Below are 13,536 nucleotides of genomic sequence, written 5' to 3'. Positions count from 1 at the left end.
GGAAATTATTTACAAGTTTAGAATCTGTTGTTTTCTTATTCCTCAGTGTTAGTTATAAAACCTGAATGGCTTGAATGTCTGTGCACGGTGGTAACAAAAGCTTTATAAATATCATAGAGCTGAATGTGAATCTTGGCTTTCAAATTCAAGAAACCTTTCTGCCCTTACTCTCTGTCTCGGTTTAATTTCTATTGTAGTCCAGATTTACACGGGCCTTGAGTTTATCTTAAATCTGATTGTATTTACCCTACTGTAGGTTTCTGTGTTCAAAATCCATAAATACATTCTTATGCCACCAATATATGGATACTCATCACTCTGCTGAGGGGGAGCATGACAACGGTTCAGAGCACAGAAGGCGAAGGAGAAGGTGAGAGATAAGAATTATTCTGCCCTTCAGCAGGCAGAAGTGCAGCTCTGTTTCCCTCTTTCAATCTATGAAGGTTCCTTCACTGTGTAATCTCAGTGTGTAATAATACAGCCAAGTCGAGAGAACCAACAGTATTTTCTATCCCCAAAATAAATATATAAACAAATAAAAATCCATTCTGAAGAGCTTGAGATGGAAGGGAATATGATTTCGAGATAATTAAATTCGAACTTCAGGTATGCTTCAGGCGTTTCAGAACAAGGAATTGCTTTGTTCTGGATGGGACTTCAGGAGAGCAGAGGCCATTATTTGTTGCCATGAACACTTAGACTGAAGTCTAGAGGATCTGAAAATGTTTTCAGAAGGGGAGTGGTACCATTGTTGGTTGGAGAGCAATAAAAGGAATACTGAAATGCACCAATTAAAAGGTGTGAATGGCTTTTTTATGTCTTTGTTCTTGAAGACTTTCAGCAACAAATGCATCCTGTATCGTAAGCCTGCTGTGGTTTGAAATGATTTACTCTGATTTATAGTCTTTAATTAAAGGCTTTTAACATTTAATTGTATTGGGAAAATAGCTTTGGTGCTCTAGGTCAGTTTGTGGCCCAGAAAATAATATTATTTTTATTTTCTAGGCTGTGGTTGCAAAACAGAACTTCAGAATCTCCCTGAGTGGACAGACCTCCCAAAACATTAGGTGTGCAGAATTGTGCATGCACTTGCACAGCTTGCATAGCAACCCAATTATTGCACTTACCTGCTTTGCATGAATAATCACATTAATTACTTGGGCAGGCTAGCTATGCATTATGCATATTTTTACAATCACTGGTTGTACTGTACGCTTGTAAATATAACTGAGCTTTTTCTAACTCTAGTATGTAATGTAATGAGAAAATTATCTGTGGAGTGGTAAAATGGTAGCTTCTATATTGCCAGGAAGGATTTCCAGCATGCAGCAATTCTAGCTGTGAACATATCTGATTAAATTACATGAGTTTAGAATGGAAGTTGAATCACTAAAAAGTGTTTTCATCTTGTTACTGAAGACCAGAATTTTCAAACTGGCTGTACCTAATTTTCTCCTCTTCATTATAATCTCCCCCAAATAATATAAATAAAACACTGCATAAGTTGATACAAACTTAACAATTAAAAGAAAAGGTCCAAGTGATCACCTCAGATTGTACTGTACGTATTTGCCTTCCAGGAGATGGATGTACTCTGCAAGCCCTCTTAGATTGTTATCTTAAATTCTTGGATACAAGCCCTACCCTTCCAAAACTCTCAACACAAAACTATCTCACAGGTTGTCTCTATCCGCCTGCCAAAAAGTGTTGAAACAGAAAGGGAGAAAAGATGAGGACTGCAAAGAATCCACACTTCTTCTGTCACTCAGAGATACCAGGTTGGCTATCTTTTCTCTTCCTGGCACTGTTATTTTTCTTATCTTTGGGACTCTCGTTCCTTGCCTGTTCCCAGTTTTTGCCTTGATTAAGTATGCAATTTGGATATTGGTGCAAGACTTGTTCATTCATTAGATGATGTCACGATTTCCAGGCACTGCATATGTTGCATTGCTAGGTAGCACTTAGCAATGTTTGGATCCCCATCTGTTACCTCAATTTGGCACATTGTGCCTGCACTTTAAGCTCTAAAATGTTATGACACTGTTTACTGCATTTCTGGGTGCCAGGTGGAGTGGAGCCATTCCTCGAAGGATGTGTGTGTGCAGTGTAAAAGAATAAATAACTTGGAATGGGCATTTGTCCTTGCTGTAAAGAACTGACGGTGTCGTCGTTCAATACCCAGCACAACTCAAACCAACTACTTCCAAGAGTAATGCTTCAGCTTCATGTTAATTATTTACTGAAAAAAAATGACAGCTATTTGGACGTTGCTGACTGTGGTTGTGTTTATTTCGGTAAACCGCACTCGTCTGTAATAGCAGAGGTACTTTCCCATTGCTGCATCTTAGCACATCGCAGAAGTACATGGTTGTGTTAAGCAGGAGAACTTCCTGCAATGTGTCTGCTCGTTTGATAATTCCCTCACAGCTGATTCATTAGATATGTCTGTTCTCCAGATAAAGGTAGTGAGAACTACATTCCTCCTTGTTTTTCTGTCACCCGATAAGGCTTTGAAACAGTTGTCACTCACTCTCAAACCATCATAGCCATCTCCCTTTCTCTACATTAAAACTTCCAAGCCATTTTCCTCCTTTTTTCCTTCCCCTTTTTAACCTGGTTTGGGTGGAAGGTTGGGCCAGATGACCTCCTGAGGTGCCTTCTTTGATATGGCCTTCCAGTCGTGCTTCTCTCAGCATTCTTCTCCCTGTGAGTACATAGTGGGCATCTTCGCAGCTTGTACAGAACCAAAAGCACTGGAGTCGTGAAGTCAAGAGCATTTTAATTATTTTACACAAAAATGATGAAATCCCTTCAAAATAACCTCACTACAGTGACCTAAATAATCAATTCTGTCTGTACTTCTCTTAAAATTAATCAGAATTTAACTCCCTGTTGTGTCGGCATTCTTGAGAATTGGGTTAAAAGAGCTTAAAAGTGGAGGAAATAATAAACTGATTTGTAGACAGTGCAAATATTTCAGTACTGACCCATTTCCAACGCATTATTTTTAGTGTGTGACATTTCACATCATTTTGCATTGAGACTTGATGTGACAGTATTAATAAACTTAAGAAGAAAAGCCATCCTTTTTCTCTTGGCAAGTGCTGCTTTAAATCCAATGGTCTGAAAGAGCCAAGGGTAGGGACCAGGAGAGTGGCACCCTCAGGGGTTGGTGTTTCCCATATGATACCTATGAAAAGATGTCATGTAACAGGATGGTACATTTAACCAAACCTCTCAAAATCATTTTATAATTTAGCAGTCGCCGCCCGAGTTGCTCAGGGGATTTAAGCACAAAGAACAGTGAATAAAGCAGAATCCCATTAATGGAAAGAACAACAGAGCTGGGAAAATGGAGCATTGTTTTTTGATAAGCTCTTAGGTTTGTGCTACTCTCACACACGTCTCTGGTGGTGACTCTGACCTGAAGGCCTGGTAGTTATAAAACCAGGCCCATGCAGCAAGCAGGGAGAAAGAAACAGCGAGAAAAAAAGAACAAGAAAGCTATATCAGGCAGCAAATGTACTGTTACTGTGTGCAACCGCCGTGCCAGGTCCTGGTCTGAACACAGGAGGTTTATATTTCCAGGGTCTGCTGTGCAAGAATCTTGTTCGAGGCAGGTTCTGATGATGTTTGGAGGGGGGTTATGTACTTTTTTCTGAACTTTCTTACTTTAAAATATCTTTGAATGAGTTGCTGAACAGGACCGATCACAGCCTGATAGTGCAGTTGGACTCAGTAGCTCAAAGTTCGTAGGAAAAGAAGAATGAACAGTGCTTTGAGCTATGTTGTGTTGCGCAGAACTTAAAGTATGGCATCTGGAAAGGTATGCCTCTTGGTCAGTGTAGAACATATATATATATACACACACACACATAAAGTTTATTTAATTTCTTTCCTTTAGCGGTCTTTCAAGTATTTGTGCTCTTTTTTCCTCCAAAGGAGCTAGACTTTAAATTAAGTTTACTCCCTCCGTTCCAGATCGTGATTGAAATGCAGCATTGAAAAATTGAAACAATTTGTCTTTTTCAGTGTTTGGTGTTATGCATTTTTTTCCAGAGTTTGCACTGTGAAAATGTTCACCTGCAGAAACAGTAAAATAGCCCAGAAATTTGACTCTTAGAAAATTCTGCATTTCTTAAGAGCGTTTGATTTGTAGGTGTTGCCCAATTAACCACAGTTTTCTCCCCAACAGTAGCTGTCACCAAACCCAGACAATGAATGCTTGATTGAATTGAATGACTTATGATTTGGGCAACTGTTGAATCATTGTCATCCTGTTCTGTTTTATCTAAATGGTAATTACTTTTTTCATGTGACTTTGTGAGTAGGAGACGCTGTGTATTTCTAAAATGGATATAAAAATTAGGCACACATGATGCTAAAAAAAGACCTGTTGCAGTTTAAAGAAAGCAATCTTTTTCTAGACAGTTACAAAGGAATGGAGACTTCAGTGCTGAGAAAATGTGTATTATTAGCTAGCGAAGAGGCCAGTATAGCCAGAGTTTTGGCATCTTTTTAGTTTGACTATGAAATAGCAATTTCTCTTTTCCTAAATTCTGTTTGAACATTTTCTGTGATCAATTGTTTAAGTCAAAAAAATGTGTTAGGCATAGTCACCCGAATCTAATTCCAGAGAAGAACTTCTCCATTTATTCTTGACTGCTTGGTTGTTTTCTTTACACTAACCAAAAGTGTGTTTGTTGTTGTATTTGGGAAAGAAGGTTCAGTCAAGAATGTATAGAGATGTGAAATTGGCCAAAAATGTGACCAGCTTGAAATATGACTTGCTTTTCCCTTAACTCATTCCTTTTGAGAAAAAAGCAGTGCTACTCTCTGAATGATAAAACTGCACGTGTTGAAAAATATATTGGAGGAGAAGAGATTTTGAGGGTGGCTGGCTGAGTATATAGTGGACAAAGTTTGGAAATTCAGCATTTGTTGAAAATAATCTATTTAAAACAGGCCTTTGAAGATACAGAGCTAGTAAGTATAAGTCATTATTAGATTTTTTTATTTGCTAATGGCATTCTTTTCTGTGTAACTACTTTTGACTCCCCTATGACCAGCAGTTTTAAATACAGCTGTGGTCTGGAGGCAGTAGTGATACAAAATCAGTTCCGTTTCTATCTTATGTATGCACTGTACGTTTAGAAACCGCTGAGCCAAATTTAACCCTACTCTAAATTCCTAAAAGTAAAATTGCGCCATATGAGAAGACGGAGTTTTTAGGTTGTCACTTAGTGAGTTAAACAAATGTCGATTTCTCAGCAGGAAAAATATGAGATCCAAGGCAAGGATAAGCTCAGCCTTGCAGCCATAGTTGTTGTGTCCCAGAAGAAGCATTTGGAAGCAAAGATCAGAAAGCTCTGCAATAGTTGATGTTTTATATCCCCTGTTCTGTCCTGGATGAGGTGTTATCCATGTTTTTGGGATTACCTCTGAGCTGCTTTAGCATCCTGCTGCATCTACCTTGCATCTGGGAGAGGAGTGGCCCGTGAAAATTGTGTATGAGCTTTCCTGTAGGTTGTTGGCAATGAAAAGCACTGCTTAAAAGGAAAAGGGTTGTCTAAAGTGATATAGTGTCTTAGGGACTGCAAGTGATTTCAAGCCCTGTCTCACTTTCTTAGGATTGGGTTAAATTCACTTCTACTTTTAAGTAAGTAGGAACTGAGTTTTAATTGTGGCTGCCTACGGGTCAGCTGCGGCTCAGGCTTGTGATTGATTGGGTCCTCTATAGCAGGACAAAATGAACACAGGGTAGTCAGCAGGAGTAAACTCAGGCCAATTAGTTCCCAGTGCTACTGGCAATGCTATGGGAAATCCGTTTTTTTATCAGTAAGACTGCAGCTTGCATCAGCAGTCTCCATCCCTCATAAGCAGATCATTGACTTATAAATTCTTCTGGTATCTTTGGAAGGTTTTTATCCTCTGGCCTATTGCATGTACTAAATTTGAGGGGACATATCAGTAGCTGTAGCAGTGGCAAGGCTAGTATTTTCTTTCGGAATATTGTGTTATATGTCAGATGAAACAGCAAATGCATTTTTATGGTGTGTTTCGCTGTCACAGAATTGCGTCTAAGAAACAGAACATGCTCCCGCTAGCAGCCCGTGTTTCTCCTTCTGATTTAATGGGGTAAATGATCAAGGTTTCTAAAACTGGGCTGAAAATTATGTTATATATTGCTACTCATTTAGAAAGCAGTAAACGTTAGTAAATAAAGGCAATTGATTAAGTAGCTATCCTAAATTATAACAGAGCAGATGCGTTGTCACCGGTAATGTGTTTACGGGATTGAGTGTGCATTGCTGCATCCTTCCATTCACTGCCGAAGAGTGTCCTTACCAAATATGAGGCAAGAGTCCAGCTAGTAGCTGGAATTGTATGGGCCAGAACTGACTGTTGAACTTCTGGCACGTTGTCCCATGTAATTAATTGCATGTTTAATGTCCTGTCTCTGCTGGGAAGTTGACCCTATTCTGCAGCTATTTTCCAGCAGCTAGTCACGCAAGGAGTTGAGGTAATGCTTCACCACTTAGAGCGTCCATCTGAAGAACACAATGATTTCAGGAAAAGTTGCCTTTATCTCTTCCAAAATGCTTGTTTGCATTGTCTTTCTGTAAAGTTTTGTCAAAAAAATTAGCTAGAAAAGGGAGCAAGGAAATGCGATTTGATGGTTTAACTTGAAGAGCATGAGAAATTTGTGAGATTTAATGGATCGAGAAGATTAAAACCTGCTTGGTCTAGAGAAGTTTTAGAGCAGAGCAAATAATAGTGTGAAAACCATTTTAGCACATCACCGTGTCTCATAGTGAATGCAAAGAGATCGTGTATACTGCACGTATACGTACACCAAGTGTAGCAGTGCACGTTTGCTGTGAAATGGTGTTATTTCCTCATGATCAGCCCATTTCTTTAGGGCTGTCTTTCGTCAAAGACATGTACACCATCAGACACGGTGGGCCTGATCCTGACTGGGATACGTTCATATTGCTGTTAACAGTAAGATATTCACTCAGATTTATTCTTTCAATGAAAAGAAATGAATCCATCAACAGCTTAAGAGAAGCAAATGCATCATCAAGGGATGTTTGTATTTTAAATGGTGATAGATGGGTATTTGAAGTAAAAAGATATTTTATCCTTATTATCAGTCACTGTCGATTGGTGCTAGATGACATTTCCTGTGAGTTGGGTTAAAGCAAGGACAAGCAGAAAGAGGCTGAGGTTTTCTTCCTGAGTACGTAGATTAGACATGTTTGCATTTACAAATCCTTTAAACAAAGTACTTGCTGCTCTAACATTTTCAGGATGTGCTGTGGTGTAATGATTTGCCTCAGGTTACTCAAATCGCAGTCCTAACACAAGGAAGTGGCAGCAGTAAGCGTTAGTTATTCTGTATCCCTGGTGGGGTTTCACAGCCAGAGGATACCTGGCTTGTTTGTTGTCAGGATATTTGGTTTTGAATGAAGATAGCAGTGAAAATTCACCCCTTTCCTGTTACATTTATCCCATCATGATGAATCTCGGACTTCAGATTACAGGGAAGGACGCTAGGACCTAAATTCTAGTAGGGTGTATGTTTTGGGTAGGCAGCCATTCTATGACTATGCTTTAATACTTTGTTTTTATCACAAGTGGTGGCATGAAAACAGTTAAGATGTTAACAAGGAGACTCTGTCTTTTTTTTCTGAATCTCCTGGTAATGTCTCAATTCAGGCATTTTAATTTGGATGGTTTTCCTTCGTGATGCAAAAATGAGGCAGGGGAGGAAGGGCCTATTTTTGTCCCCCGGTAATGAAAAAAACTTTTCTTAGAGGAGAGTTGTACAGGAGCAGCACGTGTCTCAGGTCTTGCTTAACTGCTGCTTTGGGTCAAGTACTGCGTAGGCCCATGTCAGCTCTAAGCGCGAGAAGATATTTTATCTCAGTGCTTTTCAAAAGTGGCTGGTTGACATTTGGCTCCAGAGACGATATGTTTTTGTTTACCCAGATGTCTTGGACATATTCACGTCCAGGATGTCCTCCCTGGGGTGTCCGTGCTGCTGACTAACTGCAGATACAGGAACCTAATTGCTGTGGTTTTTCTAGCAAAACCCACACCTCGGATAACCCCTTTAACATTGCTGGTGCTTGGAAATGAGGAGCTGCATAATGCACAGTCTCAGGTAACCAGATAAAATCAGAGGCAGCGAAGCTGCTACAGGAAAGGGCAGGACATGTGTGGTGAGAAACTGGAGGGCTTTTGGGATACAATGGTTCTGTGATAAAGTCCCCGGGTGCCGCCTCTGCTGCTGCTGGGTTACAGTGGGGCTCAGGTCAGCAGTGCAGGTAACCCAGGGGGAGAACATGTGAACACCTGGTGGCTTTCCTGCCTCTGGCTTTCTTAGCCTTGTCATTAAGATTGAATAATACTTAGGTATTCATGCTAGGCATTATCAGTGGCTTTTCTTAGCTAGATTTAAAGAAGTGTACAGTATGTAAAACCTCAAATCAGTGAAGCAATCTCCATGCAGGTATAGCTTAGCTCTGCTTCCCCATTGTAATGTTTCTGAAATGGAAGCATAATGCTCTTTTTTCCATGCCCTCTTCTGCCTTCCTCCTAGACCAGTCCCTTGCATTTGATTTCTTCCAAGTCCAGCAGTGCCAAAATGTATTTTTGTGAAATAAAATGGCTAATTAGATCACATAAACTTTCAGAATGTGAAAAATAAAGCTGTAAAACAAGCAGCTGTGCACTTGAGGTTCATCCCGCCCCTTCTGCACAAGTTGCATTTTGTTCAGCGTGAAGACTAGGCGTTTGTGGCATTCACCCCTTATTCTATCCAGCCTCCATCACAGTCTTGAGGAACTGTCTTCTTTGTAAGAATTGAACATGTAACTTTGTTGGGCAGAAGCCCAGTTGTAGGAGTATTTCTGTAGAACCTTCTTGTAAACATCAGGACAAATTCACTTCTCTGTACTATGCAGAATGATGGCCCTTTAAAAATGTTATTGCAGTCATGTCTTTGAAGAAACACCATGCAAAAGGAGAATTTACAGTTTTGTTGAAATGGGAAGGAAAAATGCTGCCACCTTTCTTCGTGCAAGTTTCCTGTTGAGGACTGATTTGCAAGGAAGAAAAGGAACATCTTTTGTTGACTGAGGAAGTAAGGTGGATATTTCTTACTGCTGTCATCTGGTTTATATAAAAGAACTCTTTGCCTGGCAAGCAGTGATTATTCATCATTATCCACTAATGCTGAATAGTCCCTTGACTTCCAAAAATTCCTGCATGCTCCAAAGTCAAAGAGGCTGAAGCCTGCGTGAGGGAGATTTATCTATGCTTGTCTGTTGGTTTTGCAAGAGCCATGGGCCACAGTCAGCCTTGCAAGTGCCCAGAGCATTGACCCAGGAGGGGTGTCTCATAAATAGATGTGCGAGCCAGCGTGATTACGGCTGAGCAGCTCCCACGGTCAAGCGGCCCAGGATGAGAAGCATCCATGCAGCAGCGTGGTGCTTGGCTGTCCTCAACAACCAGTGGGTTGTGTCTTTGTACAACCTCCTCACTTGAAGTGCATGGAAGGCTTCTTAAAATGCAGTGACATCTCAGCATGCATTACCCAAGCCCAGCATTTCTCATCTTTTTTTCCTGATATTTGTTTCCTTTCCTGAAAAGTGATTTCTGTTCTTAGAGTTCACATCATCAATATTTGCATTTGTTTGTAAAATGTTCAAAAAACAAGTGGAAAAGGAATATTAACACACACAAGCAGTTATTGTACTTGGAGGGGAAAATAACTTTAGAGATCCAATTATTAGTGTCAGAATTTGACACTATTTTTTTAAACAGCATAGCTTCTGAAATTATGAGTAGATGGCAGCAATAATTAGAGAGTTCTTAGATTCACAGTGCAATCAACAAGTCACTTGTGTAGTCTTCCTTACCATTTTGAATGGTTTTAGAAAGATAGAAAATTATGTGTTTATTGAGATACATGTATAATATTATGTATTCATGTTTGATGTCTGCTAATCTACATACTTCATAGAAAAAAAAATATGTTTTTTCTGAATAGTTTTCTTCTGTTGAGACTGGATTTTTGCTTCTGACGTGGAATATCCCCCTGTGTTTTGCGGCTGTTATTTTTTTACTGTGTATTTATTTCTATTCACTGATGATGTGCTACTCTGAGACCTATGCAGGTAAACTGCTCCTGAAAACACTCTGTGCCCAGAAGTCCTATTGAAATCAATATGAGAATAAAGAACAAATACTTGCCGATTTGATTTGAGCTCTGGGTGCTTACAAATGCAGCTGTAGTGCAGAAAAGATTATAAAAGCTCAAGGATTTCTGCTTTTATAGTTCTACAGGAATGTGCCATGCTAAGGGGATAAAATCTATACCTCAGCATAACTTTCTCAGGTAGGTAATTAATATTATCATCATCATTTTACAGATGGCAAAAAATTGGGAGCAGAGGATCTGTAGTTTCCTCAAGGCAAAAAGGCACATTCAGAGCCGACGTTGAAATTCAGGTTGGCTTGATCTCTGCTCCTCTTTGCAGAGTTCTCTAGAGCCAACTCTGAAGCAGATGCTGTACTTAATTTTCATGTTCTCTTTCACTTGAGTGAGGAGTACAGTTGCTTCTCGGCTTTCTACCTCGTTAGTGAGAAGTGAGACATAGTTCCACTGGGCAGTTCAATACATTCCGAATCTGAGATGCCATTTTTCTCTTCCTTGACTTCACAAGCGACCTGTGTGTCCTTCGGCGCTTTTAAAAGTGATTTGGCCTGAAGTGCATGGAAATTTCAAACTTGGGGGGAAAAATGCAGTTTGACCTTATTAGCGAAGATACTTTGGAGATGCGAAGTACTCCGGAAATTACAATCTTTCCAGAACGTTTAATTTCAATGAAAAATAAGAGGAAGGTGTAATATTGGTGTAGTACTCCTCATCCTGGCTGCCGCACTGGCTCAGGCATCCCCGGGTCTCTGCAATTTATGATGGTTTTTCTTGGGAGCATCTCTAGCAGTAATCCCTGGGAATAGTGGCATCAACGCTCCTGGCACTGCTACTTGTATTTTTGGTGCCCCAGGCTGGTGAAGCCTGTGGAACAGATTCTGTGCGCTGGTAGACACAAGAAATATAAGGGCTGAATAGTCTGATCATAAAATAAAAAATTGCTGTCCCAGGAAGAGCAGGATCCTTCCTTGTTCTTGATACCTGGAGGGCTACTGCTGTCGGAACAGCAGGTGAGAAAAAACTAGAGGCAAATATCAAACTCGTACCAGAAAAATAAGGGCAGGAGACAGAAGTTGATTTTCCATAGATTTCACACTGAGACAGTCTCAAATAGAATCTATTTCTCAGTATGTTAGGACTAATAAGAACATTTAGTTATTTATACAGAAGAGCCGAGAGTGGTTCACAAAGAAGAATAAACATTAAATTACCATAATTCTTCCTTCATTCTTTGCAGTAAAATGTGGAAAGGAGCTCTAAGAGCCCAGGAGAAAAGACCGAAAAAATTTTTAGCTCAAATGAAAGCAAGAGATTTTTTTTCTCAAGGAAAGATTTCAGAGAAAATACTATTTAATATCAAGGCCTTGGAAAGCAAACGCATTCCTTTGTCATGGTCAAATCAGCATACAAATGGTACTCAGCTTTTACTGTGAAAATGTCCACTTTAAATTACATTTCGTGTTTGAGAAACGGTGTTGTAGGGCCAGAGATTAATTTGAGTTTTGTCTAAGGCAAGGGACTCTAATGATGGAGTTTATCTTCAGCCTTGAGAGCCAGTTGTGTTTTGTACCGTCAGGATTCAAACGTTTATTTCATTCTCAGCCTTCATTTCTGTTATTGACCCAGTGAAAGGGAATCTGCAGGCGCTGAGCACTTCTGCTTGTCCAGCGACATAGTTATTCATGTGTCCAGTTCATGTGGGTCAATAAAAAGGCTTTCCTGAATGTTAAAGACAGCAGGCTGGAACTTTAGGTTATATTCAGCAATAGAAGAGGGCAAGGAATGGAGATCATTGGTAATAGGTCAGAGAGTTCCTTAATGAGCACTTTGGTGGAAAGGATGCTTTGAAGCCAGAAGTGGAGGAGTACAGTCCACATTAACTTATGCAACCTGGTGCTGTTTAAGAGAACACAAATGGACAACTGAGCCTACTTTGAAAGGTAGTCAAGATTTTCTTTTCTCTTTTTGAATAATCCCTTGATGTGTTGGAGAAAAGGAAACAAGGGAATAATGTATTTTAATTCGGTGAATGTTGTGCACGAAGAACATGCTGTAACCTGATTCAGCTTGAACTGTGCACAAATACCCACCGGCTCCCTGAGAAGCATTAGCCTCACCATTCAGACAATATTTTGAACTGAGAGTGGGAGAGCATGTCATTTGAAAGCAGGTTAAATAACTAGCATGTGTTATCATTATTTTTGTTGTTTCTACAGCTCCTAGCACAATAAGTGTATGAGTTGACCTCATTAGTAGTAATGCAATAGAGATAATAAATCATGTTAATAAATGAATTTTTAAGTAGAAGAAATGAAAAAATAACAAACTTGCCGAATGCTAAATTATTCTTTGTTTTCATTATATTTTTAAGTGCACGATAAGCTGAAGGTATTTGAGTCTTTTAATCATAAAGCATTGTCAAGACAACCAGGGCAATGTGTATCTTTGATGACTGCCTGTAATTGTGGAGGGGGAATGAATCACGAATATCTCTCCTTCAGGAGTACAGACAGTAGTACTAGCAGAATAGTTAAAAATATTTTAAATTGATTTTTTTTCAGTCTTTAAGAGACATTAGACAATCGTCTTCAGCACTGTGTGAGCTTCAAGAGATCGAGAATAACAGGAACTCATTTAAATTCCAAATGCATTTCTGTCTGTGTAACCAGCTTGTTGTACTCTGCCGAATTGTTCGATGTGGATTACTGTTGTTGACTACATTTACAGGGTGCAAGAGAGGAAAGATTGAACTTTGCTGGGATCTGGATTTTCTCTCTTTCTTGAAAGGATGGCAGTAGACGCAGATTATTTGTGCATAGACAGAAAAATTAAAAACACTCGCTGTCTATTTGCTAGGGGCAGAGAGAGGGCACAATTTGCTTTAAGTGATATCTCCACATTTAGCCACTGGAGGAGCAAGTGCTTGGGAAAAACCACATGGTGCTCAAAGCTCTTTCTTCCCATTAAAAAAAAATAAATCTGTCCATGCTCAGCAGTCAAGATGGAACATTAATTAATGCAATGCCGAAATCACTAGGAACAAAAATTAAATTAATCCCTTAAATATGCTATTTTTATTCCGAGACTTTACTCTCTCTTCCCATCTTGCATGTATGTGTTTCTCTGTCTTCAATGAAAGTGGAACTAATGTGTAAGTGTTGGCAGCGTGAAGACCTCCTTGTAATCCTCTGTCTCTCCAGGGGACAGGAGAGCAGTGAGCCTCAGTTTTTTTTTTCCAAATGAGCTTGAGAAAGAGCTGTTTCACAGGGGCTCCAGTGCTGGTGGTCGAATATTTGCCAGTTGCAACA

General features: G+C 39.7%; 1 protein-coding gene across 3 annotated transcripts in view; it reads left to right on the top strand.

The window, feature by feature from the left end:
- Nucleotides 1-13,536, top strand: part of CDH4 (cadherin 4) — a 447,572-nt gene that overhangs the window by 165,393 nt on the left and 268,643 nt on the right. The window contains exons 2-4 of one of the 3 annotated variants that reach the window (XM_054081612.1): nt 257-370; nt 1,006-1,067; nt 1,680-1,778. The exons of the other annotated variants lie outside the window; for them this stretch is intronic. Of the exons in view, the coding sequence (XP_053937587.1) occupies nt 1,730-1,778 (49 nt within the window). The 5' untranslated portion in view covers nt 257-370; nt 1,006-1,067; nt 1,680-1,729. The remainder of the gene's footprint in view (nt 1-256; nt 371-1,005; nt 1,068-1,679; nt 1,779-13,536) is intronic. 3 annotated transcript variants of the gene reach the window in all.

Source organism: Cuculus canorus, chromosome 16 (assembly GCF_017976375.1).
Source record: "Cuculus canorus isolate bCucCan1 chromosome 16, bCucCan1.pri, whole genome shotgun sequence".
Taxonomy (NCBI): domain Eukaryota; kingdom Metazoa; phylum Chordata; class Aves; order Cuculiformes; family Cuculidae; genus Cuculus; species Cuculus canorus.
The sequence above is the reverse complement of the archived record's forward strand: the minus strand, read 5'-3'. Positions and strand labels throughout refer to the sequence as shown.